Source organism: Talpa europaea (genome assembly GCF_964194135.1).
Source record: "Talpa europaea genome assembly, chromosome: 12".
In the NCBI taxonomy this organism is placed as follows: domain Eukaryota; kingdom Metazoa; phylum Chordata; class Mammalia; order Eulipotyphla; family Talpidae; genus Talpa; species Talpa europaea.
In genome coordinates this window covers 15,217,341-15,241,535 of record NC_140079.1, presented here as the reverse complement: position 1 = coordinate 15,241,535, position 24,195 = coordinate 15,217,341, and the positions used below count along the sequence as shown (strand labels likewise).

The following is a 24,195-nucleotide window of genomic DNA, read 5'->3' as shown; positions in this document are numbered from 1 at the left end:
AGAACCTACCTCCCTGGTTCTGGGCTCGCCCACCTGCTGCCACAAGTGCAAACAGAAAGGGCTTTGGTGCAGAAAAGTGTATACATGTTTATTGTAATCAAGCAGCCCCACGGCCCTGCACTGCACTGTCTGCTCCAGCCCAGGCGGCGTCTGGACATCTGGGAGGCGGGAATCAGCCCCTCATTCTGCACCCAAACCGGAGGCTCTATGGGTCACCCTGAGGGCCCCAGGGCATAGCTTACTGGGCCACTGCATCAAACCCACCCAACATATCACGGATCATTGTCAGCTGGAAAATGGGACAAAGGAAAGAAAAGCCATCCTCCCGACCCTCGGAGAGTGCTGGTCTGACTGGAAGGATGGCATGGAGATGCCTACAGGGGCATAGGACCCCCAGGAAGAAAGTCCTCGCCGAGTCCTGGCGCTCAGCACCTGCTCAAGTTCCCTTCGTCCTCAGGAAAACCCCAACCATGGGCCCAGCAGACGCTTGCCCCTGGAGCCCTGCATCCACTCCAAAGCTCTCCCGGAGGCCTGTCCTCAAGGACCACTCCTCATTGGGTTGCAGCCCAGTGAGGTGGGTCCTGTATGGGGGGCTGGAGGGTGAGGGAAGGGGAAGCAGGATCCATTTGCTGGGGCTCCAGGTCCTCAGCCCTGGGGAGCTGCTGGGTGTGGGCAGGCAGGTGAGCAGAGGTGTAATGCAGAACACCTGCACCCACTCATGAAGGACTGCAGCCCCCCAGGTCCCCTCTCCTCACACAGACTCATGCTCCCCCAGCCCTGTACTCCTGCCTGGTCTATTTCTACATTATAAAGATGCCAATTAGGACAAATTTTCCACTGATTACAAAAGAAAGAAAAGACAATACCCAAGCCTGGGCCTGCTGCGTGGGTCCCCCTCAGTGCCAACTCTGCCCTGGGGTTTAACCCTGTGGTGCCACCTTGCAGAGACTCAGGAAGCTCAGCTCATCCCTGCTCCATGGAAACACCACTCTCCACTAGACAACCTCGAATTCATCAAGCCAGCAAGATTTATGGAACATCTACAAGGTCCAAGGCATGGCTAGACTCTGGGGAGGGTGGGAGCAGGAGGGTGGCGATGTAAGTGACTAGGTCCAAAATCCTACCTTCAAAACCCAGAATTTCTTGGAAAGAAATGAAGAGAAGCGGCACTAATAATAATAATGTGAGATCAAGCTGTGTCCACACCTCTTTTGGCATGGGCGCTTAAAGCAGGGATACACTGCTTCTGATTGGAAGCAAAGAAGAGGCACCCATCAAGAAAGGTTTCTAGAAGGAGTGAGCACTTATTATGATTGAGCTTGAAAGCCTGCTGCACTGCAATGAGGGGGAAAGGGTATGGCAAGTGAAGGACAGGAGGGGAATTCGATTCAACAGCAACACGTGGCAGCTGGATCATGGGCTAAAAGGCTGTAGTACTGACGTGGGAAGGATGGTGCATGGTCTGGACATTCTAAGGCTCAGCTAGAAAGAAGAGGAGAGACCCAGCTGAAATCTGGGACTCCGGATGGCTCTGAATGCCAAGCTCAGCGCGCTCTACTTGAGTCCTGAGAGGAAGAAACAAGATGCTGTAGGGCTCAGAGTGGGGCCACAGATCCACGCTGCTTCAGGGGGATGTGGTGATGAGCCGCAGGGTACACGGCAGCAAGGCTGAGCAGGCGACTGCGGGGATAGTTAAGTGGGAGCCAGGAAATGGGGTTGGGGAGGCAGAGGAAAGTGGCCCCACAGGGGATACCCAGGTCTGGAGCTGAGCACCTGGGAGAGGGCAGAGCTTTCAACAGAATTTGAGGACACGGAAGGCACCAGAGGGATAGTGTTAAACTCTGCTGGGTGCACACTGACCTCCAGTTTCTGACGGGACTGGTGTGCCTGCCGGCAGGTGGCTAAAAAGAAAGCAAAATAGGAAAAAATGAAAACCCTGGAGCTTGAGATCTGGAAGTCATCCACAGGGAGGTGATCACAGAAACCACAAGATCACTAAGAAAGAATGAAGAGGGAGAGGGAAAAGGTGGTGGTGGGAGGGGGGGTTACCTTTTTTTGGGGGGGTTGTTTGATATATTTGTTTGTTCTTAGAAAGCGCTAACTACTGTTTATTGAGTCGTCACAGTATTAGCCAATAGAAAAGAAGACGTTATACAGACATGAATGCATGGAATCCACACAAAACATGGAATACCCAAGGGACATCTTAGAAAACCCCTGAGTTTATGGGATAAGAGAATCATCTTCAGTGTCACAGACACCATCCCTATAAAGAGGAGAAGCAACAGGCCTGGCACTCAGGAAAAGGCATTGTCAGGATTCGAACACAGACTGTGCAGTGCTCCCTGCACCAGATCTCACTGCGGAGGGGGTGGGTGAGGAGGGAGGTCAAGAAAGAGCAGGAAGTGAGGACTGCTGCGCAGCCCAGGACGGAACACTGCTTTCGAGAAGTCAGAGGGCACACGTGTCCTTTGAGAGAACAGTGCCAACATGGTTTCTCCGACGGACAGCCCTTTGGTGCATGTGGGCCTGAAGTCTAAAGTGGTGAGCACGCAGCTATGTCTTTCCAAAGCACCCACCCCACAGGTGTTTGCATGGCTGAAATGTGAAAAGCTTAGTACCCCACGAGCACCCAATTAGCTGTCATTTACAGAGCACCTACTGTGTGTTCAGCAAGACATCAGGCCATGTAGGAGGGAACCACACTGCCGCCCTCACGCAACCTGAGGTTTAGCTGGGAGACAAAACGTCAGCTCCAGCAGTTTAACAACCAGGCAGCTGAGCTTATCATCAAACGGGGTGCACTAAAATGCTATGGAAGAAAAGGGAGTCCAAAGCACCAAGACAAGGACCATGCAGCAGGGACCATGCAGCAGGGACCACGCAGCCTGACTTGACAAGGTGTTGGCAGGTGCTGGGATGAGGCTCCCAAGGAGAAAGAGAAGGACAAGCTGGCTGGGGCGGCGGCAGTAGTAAACGCTCAAAACACAAGCACTTTCATTCCAAATCCCGCTCTCCTGGAGGTGGCCTGACTTCTCTGAGGTCCAGGGCTGAGTTTGCACGGCTGCAGATGTTTGCAAAGGGTAAAGCATGAATGTGAAAAAGGACAGGACTTAACCAAGTCTAAGGTGCCCACTCAGAGTTGCTGGTCAGTGGTCTATTGTGAAATCTTCTCCCCCAAAGCAAGGGCATGTTCACCACAAAACCGTGGGCAGGAGTTAGAACAGGAAAGAATATCAGAGAAAGAGCAAGCACCCAACCTAGGTTGCCAGCAAAGCTCATTTCCACCCAAGTTCCACCATCAAATGCTCAGTGGGTTCAGCATTCTGAGCAGCTGTATGGCCTCACCTTTGCCCAGGTGGATCTTCTGCTCACAGCTTTCATCCCAGCTCCAACCAAGCCTTGCAAATGCCCAGAATGCAAGCATGGCATTCAAAGCACCCCAGACCTGGCCCCAATCCACTTTTCCTGCCCAATAGCCCATCCTGTCCCACATCCCACTCACTACCACACCTTATTCACCTCTAACTAGATGGGCAGCTCCTGTTTCCACATGTCCAAACCCTAGCTATCTCTAAGAACTGGTCAAATACCACCTCCTCCAAGAAGCCCTCCTGAAGTTTCCATCAGAATCTTCATGCTACTCGCTGCCCCCCATTCCATACCTCAATGATATCACAGTTGAGTCTGTGGTCTATACACACATACACACAAAGTCTACAGAGAGAGAGAAAGAGGCAGAGGGAGAGAGGGAGAGGAAGAGAGAGAGAGAGAGAATGTGCATGCAAGACTGAGCTGTCATTTCTGTTTCACTATGAGCTTTTAAGGGGATTTATTAGTATTTCTGTCCCATCCCCATAGCACTTATCAACACCTAGCACACAGTAGATGCTCAGTAAATTTTTTTTAAAAAAAAAAATTTTTAAATCCATGGCTAAGCCCTTACTTCTAGGGTGTTCTTCAAACGATGGTGACAATCTACTAGTGAATTCTTATTTTTAAATTAAGTAAGACAGAACAGAAGAGACAATATCAGAGTCACAGCAGAGGGAAAACGTTTCCTTGAGCCTTTGGCTTGAGGTCTATTTGCAGGTACCCTGGGCCGGGATGGAAAATGTACTGTTGGCTCCATTCTAGGATGAATCAGAAATTTAAAAAGTAGAAGTGACCAGAGGTTTCATCAAAAACATAACTGCTGAAGCATTTTGGGGGGACAAGGGTTCCTACACATTCTGTTCCCTTGGCAACAACCACAGAGCATCAGAACAGAATCATCATGGCAGCACACTAGCGTTTGGGGATTTGGACAAGAGGAAGAGGCCTCAATCCCTTAGATCCTCTAGACTCTGCTTACTAAGGCAGCAAAGCACGGGGCTTCAAGATAGGCAGATCTATAACCAGAATTATGACTGAAGGGGATGTAGGATTTAACCCTTGGTTAACCAGACCACCAATCTGAGCAGCAATTATTCCAAACACCCTATTTTAAACCCAGAAAGCAATATTCCCAAGTGATTCAGGTGAGGAAGCCTGTCCCTGGAATTGCTAACTGCCCCCTGTGGTCCCTGCCTTGGAGAAGAGTCTGTGACCTGGGCTTGGCTGCCCTGGGCTCAGGGTTGATGCTCCTCTGTCTCACCTTCCAGACTCCAGCACCACCTTCCATCAAGAGCCTAATCACCCCTCCCCGCTGGCTACCTGGGACCCATGCAGTAGGCCCAGAGATTTGTGAATTGGTTCAAAAGCTTCCCTCCTGAGGAGCTCTTATCCCTGTAAATAATGAATTTCCCAGTCCTAATTAATGCAAAGGAAGGAATGATATACATTTCTCTGTTGCTTTAAGTTACATCTACTTAGACACTTTGAGGGAAGAGCAGCCTCTAGCTAAAGGGTCAGATAAGCTAAAATCAATATAAGCCACCGCCTCTGAATCTTTTAAATCACCACCTCCCCTCCCCTGACCATCCCTGAGCCAGACCCCTGCAGTGGCCATGAAGCAGGGCCAGGCCAGCAAATGCCATTCATTCAAGCAAATATTCAGAGATCATCTCCCGTCCAACTTCTGATTCTTGTCATCTTCCAGTTCCCCCCAAAATGACTGCAGTCTGGAAGCAATCAGACAGCCAAAAACAAGGAAAATAACCTCAGAGCTTACGAGGGAAACAATAGATGGGAAGTACTTAGAAGACATATTAATAACAGTAGAGTATCTTTAACAATGGAGGTGAGGGTCTGGTTCTTCCCCAGATTGGTCAGACACAGTTGGCTATGTCACTAGATGTGATCACCATGATGTGATCTGATCAGACATACAAAATTCACAAATCTGGGAGTATCTAAAAGAAGATTATGTGCACGGTGAGGGGACTGAAATTTTGGAGAAACCACTGCCTAGCTACTTTTCCCTATCTTGTGGCCCAGTCTCTGTGATCCCATGGAGTAGAATGATTGGAAGGCTCTCTGGAACTCTCTGGAAATGCACTGAGCTGCTCAGGGAACAGTTAACAACCCCACCTGGGGTTTCCATGGAGAAGCTGGGCAGTCCGGAGCACAGGAGCACCTCAGTAATGGTCACCAAGTCCCTTCCAGCCCATCACAACAAAACAGGGCAACGCCAGAGCCAGGGTGCTGGGTCCCACACCCTTAAATGTGTGGGGAAACATTGCTATGAGTCCCTATTTATTCACCCTGAAAGGGTAGTGAGTGGCCGGGAAGACGGACGGAAGGAGGCAAACAAAGTTCACACATGATCTCCCATGGCTCCCTGGACCCAGTCACTCAGGTATTAAAAAAGACGGGGTGATGAGCAATTCCAGAGCAGGACTTTGAGTCGATAACCGTAACCACAGTTCCCCCATAGCCAATGGCCCTGGGGACCAGCAGGTGTCAAACTGGAAAGAAGCATCTCTCTACCACCTGTTGAATTTTCACTTGTGATTAGGAATTGTCTGTTTTGTGTTGTTTCGGGTTACAGTGGTAGGGTGCCAAGCAAGACTGTCCCCCTTTCAGGTTCTTTTTTAAGAAAAAAGAAAAACAAAACAACCAAAGCCCCGGAGCCCAGGCCCATGTGTGTGCTGTGGGCGGCCTACATGAGCTTCCTTTATCCAACCACAAAAAGGCATCAGAGGAGCCAGCGAGGGGCCCTGGAACGGCCTCCCGGAGTCAGGGCCCGCTCCTCTGTCGAGGTTAGCAGTTAACCAGGGGCCAGGAGCCACTTGGGCAAACAGACCGTGCCCCCCATTACACAACGCCAGCCTTATCTCGCCGTGCCACTGTCGGTTTGCAGACATTGCGTAGCGCTACAACCACAGCCCAGACCAGCCCTCGGGAGATAGCTGCCCGCTCTGCTGCTATCAGGGAGGCAGGAGAGGCGAGAGAGGAAGGTGAGCCTGCACTCTGACGCTCGCGCTGCCCGAGATCGTCCCGCGGGCCAGCTTCCTTGGCCCTTTCTTTAACCACCGCCCCCCCCCCCCCCCCCCCGCTGAAGCCCTGCGCACCCCAGTCCGCCTCCCCCTCTCAGCCCCTCTGCCCTGAGAAGAGATGGCACAGGCCCACTTCATATCATTTCATCAAGTCTTGGCAGGAGACACAAGAAGAAAGGCTGCTGATCACTCTCTAAGTTACTTTTCAGACTGAGTGTTGAAGGCAAAAGATGTTCAGGAGCAACAGGATCTGGGCTTAGTAGATGAAATATCAACGGTGGGGGGAAGCTCTGACCATGTTGCTCTCCCCCTCTAACGCCTTCAAAGTCTCCCCACTGCCCCAGAATAAAGTCCAAAACCCAACAGTCACATTTATTGTGCAACCACCTTGCTCCAGCCCTACGCAGGATGTATTAAACCCATTATCTGAAATCCTCAGACTGCCCCACACCATCACCTCACTTTAGGGATGAGGAAACTGCCGTTCGCTGTGCTTTGGCACATGGCCAAGACCTGAGAGTCTGCAGGGGGCAGCGTGGACATCAGTGCTCAGGTCCACCTGCCCATGTTCCGTCCCCACCCTGGCCTGGCATCAGTGGCACTCCATCTGACCCATTCTAGCACGAACCGTCCTCATTCCCAGAAGTCACTTTATGCAGGCTCCTAGCACTTCTCCCAATTGCTATTCCATAGCTCTTCCCAGTATTGCTAACTCACTATCTTTCCCTCCCACACGGACAGGGCCACAGGAGCCGAGGCTCAGCTGGGCTTGCTCATCAGTGGGTTCCCAGACCTTTCCTAGCGCCTGGGGCTCAGCACCCAATGCCCAGTGCCCAGTACCCAGCACAGCTACAAGTGCTCAACCTATTTTTTCACTAAAAATTGATCCCTCCAGGGCCTCCCTGGTGGTGTAGGTGGTTGAGCACAGCGCTGTGGAGCTGTCCACAGCCTCTGCTGTGCAGGTTCAATCCTGGCCAGCGGTGGAGATGCCCACATGGCACAGAAGACCTCTCCTGTCTCACACGCTGCTCCCCTCAGCAGCACATTTCAGTCAATCGGTCTGTTCTGCTCCCCACTCTGTCTCTGGTGAATCCTCTTATCCCCTGCACCTCTGGCCTACACCCTGGTTCTTGTATGCATGAATAAATAAATCTTTAAAAAAAATTAATCCCTCCAGGTGGGAGGCATTTCATCTCCGAATTTCCTTGAGCTTTTTCTGTATATTGACCATGATCATCTATCTTCTACTTTCTATCACAGTCATTGACACACAGACACATTTTACGTATTTTAAATGCTCTACTCAAATGATAAGCTCAAGGGCCAGTCCCAGATCTGATTCATCTGTGCATGTCAAACCCCTTAACACAGGACAGTGCCTCCAAATGTGAAAGACTCACTGTGCCTACTCTACCCAGACTGAGCAGCAAAGAGGGGAGTGGGTGTCCCCAAGAGGCAAGTCACCATGCAAAATGTACCCAGCACCCCTCAAATCCAAATATTTGAAGCTGTTCTCAAGTCCAATTCTATTTTTACCTTCTCCTTGGTGGAAGTGGGGAGCAGACCTAGGCAGTCACAGGCGAGTTGGTGAAAGACGAATAAAAAGCGGGCACGAGATGAGAGACATGAACTCTAGTCCTGGTTTTTGCCACTGGCTTGCCACGTGACCTTGGGTAAATCACAGGGGTTCTCTGGACCTCCACAACTCATTCTGTCCAGTATGAGCATGCTGGGATCAACAACTTTATGGGCATGTACAGCTTTAACAATCTGTAACTCTTGGTCACCTTGAGAAGCTACACCTGCAAAGCAGGTGAGAGCTGTAAGAGCCTCTTTCTTTTTTTTTTTTTTTTTTTTTATTTTTTTTTTTTTACTTTTTTTTTTTTAATAGAGGCATGTTTTTATTTTTATTTATTTATTTGTTTGTTTTGTTTATACATGCACTGGGTACAGTCAGAAGCACGGGAGGGTGAGAGAATTCACCAGAGCCAGAGCGGAGAACAGAGCAGGCAGAAGGACCGAAGTATACTGCTGAGGGGAGCAGCGGGTGGCAGGAGAGGTCTGCGCACCATGTGGGACCCTCCTCTGGTGGCCGGGGAGCAGCCGGGGATCGAACCGGTGCCGCTGAGGCTGCGGGCAGCTTCGCAACCCAGCGCTCAACCGCTGCGCCACCAGGGAGGCCCTGTAAGAGCCTCTTTCAACAAGCGATGGAGGAGGGATGGAGGAGGGATGGAGGAGGGGTGCAGATGGGCACTGAGATTCCTCCCTGTGTTCTGCCTCAACTCTCCAAATATAAAGAAGCAAACCTCAGCTAGGGAACAAGCCAGGCCGTCTCATTAAGAAGGATGACAACTCTGATTTGAATATGGATCTGAAGTAAATAAAAGGGAGAAAGCTAATACTGAAATGGATTTTCAATAAATAACTTCTCTCTAGTTAAACCTGAATATTTTCCCACATATGTATATTTTCACAGATCCAGTTTGGGAGTGTTCAAATTAGCACAACCTGGCCTTAAATACTGCACAAAACACATAGTAAGCATTTTGCTTTTATTTATGTCATCAATGGTTTCAATGGAGATGACTCATCCTTCCTCTTTAACACTCTGTTCTAATATGGTTTACTATAAATAAGAGGGAGAGAGACTAAGCCACTGAGTGCTAGGCCCCTGCACAGCCAGGTCACAGAAGATCCAGGTCCAAGAGCCAATCCCAAAGGAAACCTAAGCCAGACTGATGGCCGTCCCCATGGGAAGGGAAGGCAACCCCCCCCCCCCCCGCAGTCTCCAGGTGTTCTGGGCAAGTGACATTGTCTGCAAGGGAACCGATACATGTTGAGAGTGGCCCAGGTGCCAGGCCAGGATTTTAACACACGTGAGCCTTTTTACCTTCCAGATTCAAACTCAGCCCACCCTGTCTCCTATGCCTCCCCCCGGGACCCTACGTGTCAAAATGCAACCCATTCTTTCTGACCCCAAACAACATCTATTGGGGGTGGTCTAGATTTTTTAACAAAGCACCTTTCAGGAGCCCATATTCACAGGTCAAACCACAAGTGCAGAAACATTACAGCAATGAGAGAAGTCCTGTCTCCGGCCTGGCCATTAGCAGCAGCTACCCCTTCCAGCCACTGCTGCTGGAAATCACCAGCCCCTTAGCCTTGTCCACCTCCCACTTAAGGAGCGAGGCCAACGTCTGCCCCGAGGCTGAGCTGACCTCTCTACACATACTCTTTCCAGAATCCATCTTCACTGTAGGACACAGTCACCCAGTCATCATCAGGTTCACCAGATCTGCCACTGACTTATTTTCACCATTTCCAAAAGTCAAATCCACCCTCCCACAGGACGAGGCAAAAAGAATGTGGCACAGACATAGGAAAGGGATCTAATAGATTGCCAAGGTCTTTGGGCCTGGGACCACATTACAAGATTAAGTGACCACTTAAGGGCAGTCACCCTTCACGATGGAAACCTTTACCTTCACTATCCATTTACATGGTTCCCCTATTATTCCACCTGCCGGTGGCTAGCACAGGGCTAGTACAAACATCAAGTGAGCTGAGCCCAAAACCAAAGATTTCACTGGTTCCTTTCATAATTTCTTTCTGGGGCCCAAAGAGCAGGCTCTCCTTAGTGCCCACCCACAAAGACCCTTCTTGCCGGAACTCTGCTAGGACTCTGGACATACTTTATCCAAAGGCATTAGCCTCATTTTTCACAGGCCAGGGAAGCAGGGGTTCAGAAAGGCTAGATAACTTGCTCAAGGCATAGGGTTAGTAAATTCCAGAGACTGGGTTATCCTCCGGATGCCCCACTGTGAAATCTGCATGCCTCCCATATTCCCCTCTGTCCCTCGAAAACACCACCACCCCCTCCTCTCTGCCCCCTGCCTTCCGCATCTCATGGACTTTGTGCTAGCTGTTTCAGCCTCCCATAAGTCTGTCCTAGCAGACACCCCTACTCTAAATAGCACCCTCCACGATCTGCAAACATTACAAGGACATCAAAACAAAGTTATCAGCTGGGTTCCTAGCTCGAGCAGCCAGTCCGAACTCTTTTGTTTGATTCTCAGACAGCTTATTGACTAGGTGATGGGGTCAGAAGTTTTCTTTTCACCTAGCCTCTTCTTCCAGAACCAAGAGTCCTGCTCGAAGGAACCAAATCAGGGCAGGTGGGAGCCAATTCAGGGCACCCATTTAAGATTTCAGACTGACATGTTTTTAGTAAGCAAAACTTATCTACCAGCCAACAGCCCAGGGGCCAAGATTACCTACACCCGCTCTCTCTTGCATTAACGCGGGCAGAGGCAACCCACTCAATAAAAATTCTCAGAGACTTTGCATGTCCACATGAAGGAAGAGAAAAGAAGAGGAGGGCAGGAAGCTGATCAACCGGGTGATAAATGCAGCTGGTGTGTGCTCTGCGAGACCTGTTTTCTTCCATCAGGTGTTTTCACACATCTCTACCCCAATCTGAAAGAGGGTCTCATCTCCCACCTGGTCCCTCCGGCCTAACACACCACCCCTCACCCTGACCCCGACAGTTTATCTTTGCATATTGGAAAAACTGGCATTTATCAAGTAATCTACTCCTCATAGATTGTTAAACAGACCACAGGGGTTATCAGTGGAGTTGATACAGGAAGATAAACAGCAACCTCTTATACAAATAGCGCTAAGAATGTGAGACCAGCCACAAGACCAAATCGGAATTTAGGAGAACACGAATCTGAATTCGTTCCCTGGGTTCCAACCCTGGAAACCCACAGGAAGGTGACGTCCATCCGCCAAGCTTTCTGCTCCCTTCAGTGCAGGGAGGGGCAGGTGTGCAGGTAGGTCCCATCTACTTCGCAAAGGCCAGTGGAGGCTCCATGTGTGACGAGGTGACGCCTCTCTGTGACTACGGAGCTTCCCGCAACAACCATTTCATTTCCAGGATCCCGGACCCTCTGGAATGCACTTTGCTCAGGCTGAGAAGGTGCAGAGCTAGCTGAGAGAGAAAAAGGTATTCTCCAAGGTGGGAGCTGGGGTCAGGGGGCAGTCGGTTTTTCCCTACTGCCCATGGAGACGGGAGTTCTGAACCCCACTACGTGGCTCGGGGGACGTGCCACCACCCCCAGGCTTCTGCCCATCTGCCTTAGCCCAGCGGGAAGCAGGTCCAGGTGGCAACTATTTCAAACCTCCCTCGTTATTGTAGGGGCGAACTCCTATACACAACCGGGAGGCAAGTGGTTCCAAGTGACAAAAGAATTACCCTCAGAGGGACAGAGCAAGCTGCTTCTTCTCGCACCAGGCTGCAGGCTGAGGAGGGGGAAATGAGAGAATGACAGAGTCCAGGGCTGGCCAGAATGAAAGACTGAATGGAATAGGCTAATTTACACAGGAAGTAAGCACTTACCAGACCCTTCATCTCAACACACAAAACCCTCGGCCATATCTGGAAGCAATTACATCCAGTTAACATGATCTGCTTGCCACTAAAATTAACTGCAAACAGAAATATTTTTCACTTTTGCAACAGGGGATGCCAAGGTTTGGCCCATGTCCTCTCCCAGCCCCCACCCTCCCTCACCCCACCCGCTATCGAATCTGGCTGCCGGGGAATATTTAGCAGCTACTCAGCTCAAAAAACAAAAACCACTCTTGTAGCTGTCAGGACACAAAAAGTAAAATAGTGGATAATTATGAAGGGGGAGGGAGGGGGAGAGGTGGCAATGGAAACCATTGTGCTAGAAATTGAGGCAAGGGGCCAGGCCTAGGGCCCTAAGCGCGTCTGCGGCGCTTGCCACTCCAGCCCTGGTTTTCCACGCTCAACTTCAAGGAAAGAAAAGTGTTTTTAGAGTCACTCGATTTAGCAGCCGCTTCACATTGTGTTGAGGTACCATCTTTATCCCTTCTGCCAAGGGGACGGGGGTGGGGGTGTGCAGGGAGGTAGACTCACAAATGTTAGCAGATCCTGAATTTAGCAGAGCACTCAGGGGACAACTGTCACGATTTCACTTTTGCCTTGAACATTTCCAGTCCCTCTTCTCCCAACGCCTTCGAAGCAGCTTTCACCGGCCCGAAGAGGAACGGGGGTGCATTTTATCCTAGTGGCACACGCAGGGGATGAAGAGAAGGCGGAGGGAGGCGAGGACATACCCAAGCATGTGCACCCCCAGACAGAGCGTGACCCCCTGCTCCAAAACTCCAGGCCGACCTGCCTTGACCTGAAGACCATTCTCGTCCCTTCTCGCTGTACCCAGCCCCACAACCAGATAAGGACTGATTTCTATTTTTCCTTGAACTACTGTCAACAATGCCATAAATACCAGAGCCAGGAGGGCAGATTTGTTTTAAAGTTCCTGAAGGAGGTGTCATCTCCAGCCCCTTCCCCCCACCAGCCCGTCCTTTCTGGGCGAGCCTCCATACTTCTCCCGGAGGGCAGCTCACTCCTATGTCACCGCGGGCCTGGCCCCCGGCAGCCACGGCCAAAGCAGCGAAAGGAACGCGCCCGTCTGCCAGGAAACTCACAAACGTCTTTTCTCAAAAGAGAAGCAAAAGTTTCCCTCCAGAATGAGGTCAAACACAGCTATTCTCTGCAAAAATCACATTTAGAAACCTTCCTTGCAGGAGGAAGAGAGGAAAACAACCACCTAAGGAACCTTTCTTTAAAGATTCTGGGCGAGCAAGAGAAGAAAGTGCCCTCTATGTGTTAAACATAAAGAAGGGCTGTGCCGTTCATTGATGTTTTGAAACAATTTTACGATGAGGAAAAAAAGACATATGCCATCCCTGCCAACGTGATAACCTGAGACTTCCATAACCTGACATGTGCCACGCCTGACCCCATGGTCAGCATCCCCACAGAGGCAACGCCACCGAGAAGGCGACGGACGTTGCCAACTTCCTCTCTCAAGGGGGAGGAAGCGGCTGGTCAGTTATCTTGCCACAGGCAGAGGAGGCATTCAAACCCAGGCTCAACTGCAGACGCCACACTTCCCAGCCTCTGCCAGCAGTTAAGTCCAGAAAATTCAGACACCGGGGCATGCAAAAGCAAGCAAGCCCCCCTCCCAGAGGCACCCCGAGTCACATTGGGGGGGGGGTCGCTACGAGAGATCCCCCAGGCTCCGCACACACATCTAGGCACACGCGCTCAGCCCCGTCAGCACACCGCAGCCCAGGCATGGAAACAGTTAAGTCACCCTCACTGAATAAATCAAAAGTTCAAGGCTGCAACATACCACAATGATTCTCTCTTTACATATGACAAGAACCAGAGAGGGGCTGAAATCCCAAGCATCCTGAGAGGGGTCTCCCCGGCCCGCACAGGTTATGCCGCCAGGGTCAGGGGCGCGGACCTTTAGCAGCAACATTCATTTCCTGAACAGGACAAGTTCTCCTAACCATAAAGCTAATAGGAACTTCCTCGCACGCCGAGCTCCGGCTGACAGGGCTACTTGTCACTGGCCACGCAGGAAGACAGCGCTGGTTCCCATTAGTGGGTTATGATGCCAGGTGCTACTAATAAGGTACATCGGCAAGAAACAAGAGCCTGCTAAGTTGTCTCTCCAACTCTGGAAGTAATCAGGCCTGGGCTTCGGGGCTAGGGAGAGGCCTGCTTGAAAGAGAGGGGGGTTTGGGCCACAGTAGACCCCGCAGCATCTAACCTGCTAAACGGCTTAAATAAATACATTTCAAACAATCCCTCTGCATTTCCCCCCAGCTACCATAAAAGACTCCCCCAAATTAACACTAATAATGTTTCCCCAGCACTCCAGGCCTGATGGAGCACCGAGGGCCATTAGGGTCGGCCACATCTGCTTCTCACTATGGCAGGAGGGCTGTGCCAACGGGCCTAATGGCATTAAGATCACAACGCTCAGCTAATCCGCTTAGAGAACAACACCAGGCGAAGGTGGCAGGGGGTTCGTGAGTGAGCAGCTCCCCTGTCTGTCTGGGGTTACAGGAGAAGGGGAAGGCGGCCTCACGTGTGAGCCCCTGATCTGTCCCACACTACCTCACTGAACGTTGAGAGGTGCAGGTCAACCCTTCTTCACACAGAGGGTCGATGGTTCAGATGTCAGTGAAGACATCTGCCCAAATTCACCACAAGGGCGGCACTCAAAACCGAGTCTACCCAACGTGGGTCTCCAGGCCCCTGTGCTACCTGCCAGGCCTCCAGGAAGGCAGCTGTCTGGTGTGGGTCCAGCTGTGCCGATCACGTCTGGTGATGGAAGTCTGTGTGTATCTTCTGACTCACCATTCCCAGGGGATCTACACAGGCCTGATGAGAGAGCCGTAGAGACCGCTTGCAACACTTCGTCAAAATTCCTGTGACTTCCGAATAACTTTGCTAGCAATGCCCCACTATTTCAGGAAGTCCTTTCTCCTATCTAACTTGGATTCTTCCTACTGCAAAGCGGAACACAATCTGTTCCTGTCGTAGAAAAGCAGGCCTTGCAGACAGAGACAAAAGCTCACGAGTCGTTTCGACGTAGGCAGGTTTTTGCAAGTTTCTGGCCCAAGTTTCCATGCTGACAATAAAGTACCGGATCTCCCCCTTGCAGCTGCAGAGATAAGCCTCACATCGGCAAAACCCAACCATAGTCTTTCCAGACTGCGCCCGCATAATAAGGACACCGGGGCTTTTAAGGGGAAACAGTAGAAAGGGGGATTTCTGATTATGCTGGCACAAAATTAACAGCATGGAATTTTTATTTTTGTAGATGGGTTTCTTTTTCTCTCTTTTTTTCAGTCAGCAGAAAAGGACTCGATCGCTAAAAGCTGCTATCTCTCTGTGTGTGGGTAAGACATGATGGGGTCCCATGGCATCCTCCTGGACCCACGTGGCTTGAGCCCTCAAAGACCTTAGCCCTTCGCAGTAAGCAGCACCACCCTTTCCTGCTGCCAGCCCACTGCGGGAGTCAGCTGGCAAGTCTGCTCACCCATGAGCCTCCACGGCACTGGCTGCCAGGAACATAGAGCAGGTCATTCCCTCCTGTGCTCCTCCATCCCCTCTGATCACGTCAGGAGCCCAAGATCCAAGTCCAAGAAGAGTGAACAGGGTGCCGGAGGACCCAGTCAAATCCTGCTGCCCCCTTTTCCTGCCTTGCCATGAACAAGTCAAATTTCCCTCTGCCTATCAGGAAATCCAAACTAATATCCACCTTACAGGCTGCCAGAGGGTTTAAGGAGATACTGAGTATGAATGCACTTAGCACAGACATCTCTTAAGGATGCAAAATGATGTTTGCTGAATCCACTTTCAGAAGCACGCTGCACTGGGGTGCAGGAAAGGGCAGCACCCTGGACACAAGCATCCCTTCAGTAGCTGCTTTCCCGGCTGCTCATGTCGACCTCGCACACAGGGATCGGCCTGCCTGGCCATGTGCACAGGCAACAGGACACTGCAAGGATGAGCTGCCTCGGCATTTGGAGTTGATGATGGTAGAGCACTGCCCAGCTAAATTTAAATGAGAACTGGAATGACTCACCAGGCCTCAGGTCAATGGGACAAAGAGTACCCTGGACACCAAGGTGCAGGAGATGAGCTTCTAAGGAAAATGCAGGTGCTCAATGAGGATGGGCCCCAAATAGGAGGCGCCCGAGGCAGCAGTTTTTACAGTGCCGTACAAACCGACACCTCTGGGGAAAGCAGGACCTGGACCAACACAAACACATTTTTCACCCTGCCCTGCCAGCACGACCCATTTCACAGCAGCAACGGCAATAAAAGCACAACAGCAAACACATATGGAGCACTCAACTCTGAACCACCAAGCTCACACTTGATAAGTATTTACTGATTAATCCTTATAACAACCCACTGAGCAGGGACTGTTATTCCCATTTTATAAATGGACAAACAGGCAGAGAGATTAAGTAACATAACCAGAGTCACGGAGCCGGTAAGTGGTAAGCTCAGATTCTGATCCGGGTAGTTTAAATTGCTCAAAATGCACATTTACTATGCATAAATCATGGGGTCAGAGGTGGAAGAGTTGGGAGGCCAGGAAGATTTTTCTTTCTCCCAAAATAACTGCCAAAGAGTCAAGGCTTTCCCCTAACATAGCCAAAACAGAACTGGACTGTTCGTGATCACAGAAAATTCAGGAAGCCTCCAAAGGACAGGCTGAGGCACACGTGTCTTCACTTAGCAAGACTCTTGAGTCTCGCACTGCAGCTTTCAGTAGAACTTGTTTTAAAGACCTTCATTTTTAAAAACTGAAGTGATTAGAAATGTTTTTCTCCTGAATTAGCAAGAAATCACAGAGTTGTGGATGGAGTTTAATTTTAACAGTTTAGGATAATCACTATTTTAAAGATTCAGAAATAGTTTTCCTAGAACAAGCAGGAGGAAAGAACGTTGTTGAACTATAGCTTTCTTCTCCCTCCCTCCAGCAATTAGCAACGCTATCCAAGAGTGACAGCAAATTAAAATGGGACTCCTCACTGAGATGAAAGAGCAGGCAACTTTCTTCCAATGGAAATAATAAAAGAAATCATCTTCAAAATTTCCAAGAGTTCAGTCTAGAGCCCAGAAGACTCAGAGCCCAGATAAAGCAGGTTAAAGAGGTTAAAAAAAAAAAAAACCCAAAAGTCAGAGCACACAGCATCAAATCAAATGGACCCCTATGTTAGTGTGGCCGACAGACAATTCAGATTCCAATACAGCAAAATTCCACTAACCAATGGGATATCGTGACGATGAAAATGGGGGTACAAGGAGTAAAAAAAGACTAAGTGCCTCAACAATTCGCAAACACTTCATCCAAGTGCCTGGTGACATAAAGAAAGAAATTAAAGCTCAGGATGAGCTTCAGGAGACCAACAACAGCGGCAGAGCTGAATGTGAATGAATGAATGTGAGCCTGCGTGCAGAGCTGTCTGCAGACCCAGCCAGTCCAACAGCTGCAGACGCCACCACCAAGCCGTCTGCCATGTCCTACCCTCCCAACCAACCACCTCCCCAAAGACTAGATTTCCAGGAGCCCAGGTTATAAACTCAAGTCATTCATCACCCCCAAAAGGATACTTCCTGGAAATAGAAATGGATTCAGAAAGGATTTGGGTAAATCTGTGAATGACAGAGAAGCCATAAATAGCTATTAATAGAGGCTGGGCTCCACCTGACCTTTAGGATTGACGTCAAGGAAGATAGCTATAGCATCCCACGATGGTATCGTAGGGATGGTGGTGGCAGCCGAAGACTAGGTCAGATGGCTCTGACCCAGAAAGGCATTGCCCATGATCTTATATGGCCTCGCCTGAAGAACCCAGGACTGCAAATGAGAAGCTTAGCTGGTTTGCTGGTTCTATCCATTTATAGATATGTGACCTTGGGCAAGTCACTTATTGGCTCCAAAATCATATTCCTCATCTGTGAATGGGGAGACGAGAGAACATGCCACAGTTCCTTACCCGATCTTTGGGTGCTTCAAAAATTGCCCAGATTTTATAAAGGTATTATGGGGTCTACAGTGGTTGCCAGCCCAAGAAGCGTCTAGGGAAGTACTCTGTAATCAAACACATTAATATTTTTGCAGCAAAACATATGAATATTCAAACTAGGCGGGATAAATATAGCCTCAGATCAGCAAAATGAGTTGGCTGCAAACTTACACAAAACCTTTTCCCTTTCAGAGCTTTTCGGAATTCATAATCACAGAGAGTGAATATAGCACCCCTTCAGGGAAGCAGTGAGGTTCAGAGAGAGAAAGTCACTAAAGGCGTTCTGTACCAGAGAAAGTGCTGCAACTGATCGAAGGCATTATTAGTAGCATTTCTACTGCTTATTATTCCACAGCAGACTCTACTCTTGGACCTCAGAGGTACCCCAAACTGGCACAATGATACAATGGGGCTGGGAATTCAGGACGAGGTCAAACCCCCCCCAAAGTGGCCTGAACCCAGGTCAACTGCCATGAACCCCTCTACATGGTCAACCACTGAAAACAGAGCATCTGGCCACCTGAGAGAGGCCGAGGACAAGGGCTGCCAGAACTCTGACATTTCAACTATGTGTCTCCTGCTTCCTAGGGCTGCCCTAGGAAGCCTCCTGACTGGGCTGCACACATGGGCCCAGGGAGCCACCTGAGACCACTCCTAGCTGCTCCCAAGCAACCCTTCAAGATACACACTGTGGCTGGTCCAAGGGCTTGTCTGCAGGAGGCCCAGAGGTTTCTGGGAAACCAGACCCCGCTCCAACTGGGCAGCATTCAATTCAGAAACATATGAAGAACAGGCTGGATGAGGCTGGGGAGACTGAGGGCTGTAAGCAAGGATTGTGTTCACACTTGGGTCAACCAACTGTTCCCTGTAATCTTATCACATATGCATATAACTCTGAGAACCAAGAGACTAACCTGGGTTAGCTGAGCTGGCTCTGAGATCAGATCCAGACAAGTCTACGTGCAGACCAACTCCAGCCTTTCAGAGAGAGGAGGAGATATTGAAACTAGAAAAAGACAGTCCATCTTCCAGAAGCCTGACAAAACCCTCTCTCCCTCAGACATTATCCTCTGCAGGGTGGGTCCACCAGGGAAGGTTTTGGGGTCCCAGGTTTGCTCCTGCATCTGCCTGGAGAATCTAGATTGTTCAGACTTTTATCTGGATCCTTCTGGGAAGTAACCCCATTTGATTTACCCAAGTAGAATTTCTGTTGGGTGTTTCCATCAATCCTTGACTACCTTTGACACTGATTTTAAATCTGGCCAAGGACCACGTGGTCCACAATTTTGCTCTGTTTCATTCTAGTTGTTGATATCAACAGCCTCCCCTCTCACCAGGTTGGAACCAACTCATGAGGAAACCTAGTGTTGGACATCATAAGCAGTGCTCCTTGCAGCTCCCCAGTGCTCTCCCTTTGTTTCTCTCTATGCCATTCTGTACCCCAAGAAGAAATGCAAGAACAACTGCTGAGCATTTATCAATGCTCTAACCCACTGGCTTAAAAATAAAATAGAAATAGAACCTGTAGCCACTTATTTTATCACGTTCATCGCTGTTACACAGCCAAATCCATAGCTTCCTGACATCAAAATCTCCCACTCTGATTATTTGGTCTTGATTTTCTGTTTGTCTTGTAACAGTGATGAGAGGGGAGGGACAGAAGACAGTAGAGAAGTAGCATCTCAATCCTGGAGGGTCGAGGGCAAGGGAGAGATGAACAGTCACCCACATGGGCCTCCCCAGGGGCACAGCGGGTTGAGTGCAGCACTCTGAAGCTGTCTGCAGCCTCTGTAGCACGGGTTCAATTCCCGGCCGGCCAGGGTTACCCACATGGTGTGGCAGACCTCTCTTGTCTCGCCCGCTGCTCCCCTCAGCAGTGTTTTTGGTCCATCTGCCTGTTCTGTTTCCCGATCTGTCTCTGGTGAATTCTCTCACCTTCATGCACCTCTGGCCTGTACCCCAGGGCTTGTATAAATAATTTTTTTTTATTTTTAAAAAAAGAGGGCCTCCCCGGTGGCTCAGCGGTTGAGCACTGGGTTGCGAAGCTGCCCGCAGCCTCTACAGCGCTGGTTTGATCCCCGGCCACCGGATGAGGGTCCCACATGGCGCGCAGACCTCTCTTGCCACCCGCTGCTCCCCTCAGCAGTGTACTTCGGTCCTCCTGCCTGCTCTGCTCCCCGCTCTGGCTCTGGTGAATTCTCTCACCCTCCCGCGCTTCTGATGTACCCATTGCTTGTATAAATAAATAAATAAATCTTAAAAAAAATTTAAAAAAGAGTCTCCCACAAAGAGCATATGATGGCGAGCATGCACTGAAATGGTCTCTCCCCTCCTGGGTTTCTTTAGACTACCCCCTGCTTTCCACTGAAAACCCTGCTCTGCGCTCTAGTTTCTCCTGCTGCAACCACTTACTTTGCACTTCCAGCCCAAAGCACATTCTCCATATCAGCAGCCCCCACACGGCGTAGGGCTCCAGGAGCACAGCTTCATCCCAAGCTCACAAGGACAGGGACTTCTCTACACAGTCCCCACAAGCCTCAAGGGCAAGGCAGAGACAAGCCCTGGAGATATCAGAGGCAGTTCTTCACCTTTGCAGTCGCGACAACATGCCAGTCACAGCTCTGGAGATTTCTGGATGCTACTCTGCTAATTTAGCGCCACACCCTGTTGACCATGTCCATTTTTACCATGCAAACCTCTTGTTAGAATACAGACAACACAGGGGCACAGGGGGCAGCTTTAAAAGCACACGCCACTTGTTAATATCAGGCATCTTTAATTTTGACTATGGGATCCTTGTACCATCGCAAGTTATGGAATGCAAAGGCGAGTTTAAACCTTCCCTGCCCCTTTTCATTTTAACGTGAGCCTTGTCTGGTTGGGGAGTTTGGCAAGTAGGCTGACCTGAACTCACAGTTGATCCTGTTACCTTCGTGTTACTGTCTCATATTGAATTTAGCGTCTACTAAAATGCCCATGTCTTTAAAATACTTATAAATACAAATGAATGGAAAGGCTCAGAAAGGTTACGTAATGTTCCCAAGCTCTCACCAGGAGTTTGGGTTAGTTCCACTCCCTGTAATCTGAGGAATAACACACCAGCCCCCCCACCTCTCCCCAGAGGAATAAGGGTTCCACAGACAGGACCCAGAACCCCAGGGACAAGGAGATGAGAGCTGTGTGACCCTCTCAGTTAACTGAAGCCAGCAGGACCCACAAGAGCCAGAAAATAACTGACTTTCCACCATACCCCATTTCTCAGAGCAAATAACTGAAATAATTCACATCCGGAGAGGATGCTAAATCTACCTTGGTCAAGTTTGGGGAGGGGGTTTCCTCTTTAGGAAAGTTTGAGCAAAAAAACATACACACCCTCTATTTCTGAGCGGTACAAGCACGAAGAAGACACACCTTGGTGGCGGTTATTTTTCGCACCCACCGGAAAAAATTCGGCTACATTTAGCTCAGCCGCACTTTCCGCAAGTTATGTCTCAGGGGTCACGGAATAGGTAGTGTCGAGGCAGGTTCCGGCCCGCTGGGGGTAATCAGATCGGCCTCCAGATGCCTCAACCCACACCCCCTCACGGACACCCACTTCTGCACCTGAAAGAGCAACAGAGGCATGGAGTACGGGGAGAAGATGCAGAAGGAGACAATCTACCTAAGATCAGCAAAATCCCAGGCGAGAGGGTAGGCGGGGAAACGTCCTCCTGGATGACAACAGAAACTGGATTTCTTGACACCATTCATCTGACCCCGGAACTGGAGAGTAAATGAATGGGCATAAGGTAATGAGAAAAGCAAGGGGAAAACCAAACCCAGTGCTTTCTCTCACCTCCGATGAGCAATTCTCAAAACCCTCTGTTGTGCAGACATGAGCAGCTTCAGGACAGAATGACCCCGAGAGGCAGCAGAGTGCAGGAGGTGAAGACCTGACTGTGAATCCAGCCCTGCCCGGCACTACCCATGGGACCCCAGGGAAAGGTCTGAGCACCCTCCTCTGTAAAGGAGAACTCTGCCTGCCTCAGAGGGCTGCTTGGAAGCGCATTGAGAGCCCACGAGAAGCACTTGGCATAGAAGCCAGCGAGTTGTAACCAGTGAGGGGTTATCTCAGAGAAGGAAACAGAAGCCAGAGGGACAAGTGGCATGTAATTCCAGAGATGGGGCAAGACTAAGGCTCTGCAGGCTGCAAAAACAACTCTGGGACCCACCCCCCTCCCTCCCCTCACCCCCCACTGAATCAACTCCCTGTGGAAGTGTTTGTAGGGACAGAGAAGGAGAAGGGCGAAGAAGCGATGTTCCTGGTGATGAATGTTCACCAGGAATGACATTTGGAAGCCGCAGCTGTTCTGTGGCCGAAGCAGCCCCTCCTGTCCTCCCGAGCTGCACAAACTACCACATGGGAACCCGGGGGACCTGAACCTGGTCATAGGGCCAGATCCAGCCCGAGCGGGATCTTCATTTCCAATCCCACTTCCTCTCCGCCTTCCATTTATCAGTCACTTCAGCAAAGGAGAAGTGATGTCCCAGCAGAAGATGCAAAGGGGAAGCCAAAGGCAAACAGACGAAGGCACTTCATCCCCAATGCTCTGGAGCGACGCCAGGCCCCCACCCTACTGTGAAAACTGTGCTTCCACTTCCCAGACCTGGAAAGAAGGCTTTCTTTTTTTACAAATAACAAGGAGGGCAGGGCAGACAGACTCCAGGATCTGGGAGTACAGGGCCTGAAGGTGGGGTGTCAGGGCCAGAAGTTCAGGGTTGGGGTGTCATGTGCAGGAGAAGGGAAGGGCCTACCTGTGCTGCTCCACAGCCTCGTTGTCAGGAAGCTCCACCCCGCACACGCTGCACTGCTCCCCGATGGTACGGCTCTCTGACTTCATGCCCACCGCCAGCTCCCCCAACTTGTTGAACAGCTCCCTCTGGATGAAGCCCTGGGGCAGCAGGCCCCCGTAGGTGCTGAAGTCCATGGAGACAGCCAGGGTGGGCTGCACGTGGAGGCCAGAGGTCACTGAAGATGGCATGCTCAACACGGCATCTGCTTTGTGATTAGGCAACACGGAGTAGATGCCCAGATGTTTCTCAGCTGGGGGTACAGGATGCTCTGGTCGGCTGGGGAGGCCCTGGCCCGCCTCAGCTGGGGGTGGCAGCTGCTCCGTGCTCTCCTCACGCCCATAGTGCAGCTCCCTAGCACTGGTGATTACACTGCTCCGAGTTGGGGTTCCAGGCCCCTCTTTTCCCCTTTCCTCAATCTTGTCCCCCAACCCACCTGAGATGGTGGACTCGGCTGCCCCGGGGCTGTCCTGGCCAGGAACCTCATCCACCTGCATCATCTCAGTCTTCACCTCGGCCACACTTGGGTGCGGCCCACCCCCTACCAGGGTGGGCTCCTCGGGCCCTGCAGGCGGCTGAAGAGTCCCCTGCAAGAGAGACTGTCCTATGGTCATCAAACTGTCCACTGCGGCCTTGGTGGGACTCATGGCTGAAAGACCAAAGGAGGTGGAGACCGAAGGGCTCTGGTCCACCAGGGGCCCGGGGAGGCTTGGGGCAGCCACACTGGCGTACCCACTCTCCTCGCTGGAATGCTTCGAGATGAAGATGTTCTTAAGGTACCGAGCCTTGCGGTCCTCTTCCTCCTCGGCCCCACCGTCGGCCATGGTGGCCTCCGTGTCATTGTCATCTGAGGCTTGGATGGTCTCCAGGATTTTCAGGCACTGCTCCTCCAGGTACTCGATCTCCAAGATCTCAGCCGCATACAGCAGGTCATCCAGGTCCTCCGCCTTGGCTTGCAGCGTGGCTGTGTACGCATACTCCAAAATCTGCTGGAAGGTCTTTGGCGAGAGGAAGTCCAGGGTATAGTGCTGGCTGTTGCGGTGGAAGAGGATCTCAAACATCTTGCTAGTGCAGGCCAGCACCGTCCGGTGGGCATGGAACTCCTGGCTGTCCACCATGATGACCACGTCGCACAGAGTCCCCGCCAGCCGCATCTGGTTGGCCTTGCACAAGAGCCCCGTGGGGTGGCTGGGGTTCTGCAGCTGGATCATGCCCATCTTTGTCAGATCCATGGTGTGCCCCGAGGCCTAGGCATGGGGCTTCCTTTCCTTCTGGGATCTGCGTGGCGGGACAAGGTGCGTTTCCCGGGCCAACGGAGAGGACTAGAGCAAAGAAGATGGAAAGAAGCAAGAAAGAGAGAAGAAAAGATAGATTAGTTCATGTCCCTAAAAGGAATTCAAACAATTCGAATCCATCACCCCCCCTCCCACAGAGAGAAAGTCTGGAGACTTTAATGGAGAGCAAGGAGCATCCAGAAATCTCCAAGTCTGCTTTTACAAGCCTTGGAATG

At 50.8% G+C, this 24,195-nt stretch overlaps 1 protein-coding gene across 2 annotated transcripts in view; it reads right to left on the bottom strand.

Moving 5' to 3' along the window:
- The window catches only part of ZBTB16 (zinc finger and BTB domain containing 16), a gene marked incomplete at its 5' end in the record, with an annotated part of 171,129 nt that extends 147,212 nt beyond the window's left edge, over positions 1–23,917 (bottom strand). For both annotated transcript variants that reach the window (XM_084249063.1, XM_084249064.1), the window contains one exon: positions 22,650–23,917. In XM_084249063.1, the coding sequence (XP_084105189.1) occupies positions 22,650–23,917 (1,268 nt within the window). The remainder of the gene's footprint in view (positions 1–22,649) is intronic.
- Between the last annotated feature and the right edge of the window lie 278 nt (positions 23,918–24,195).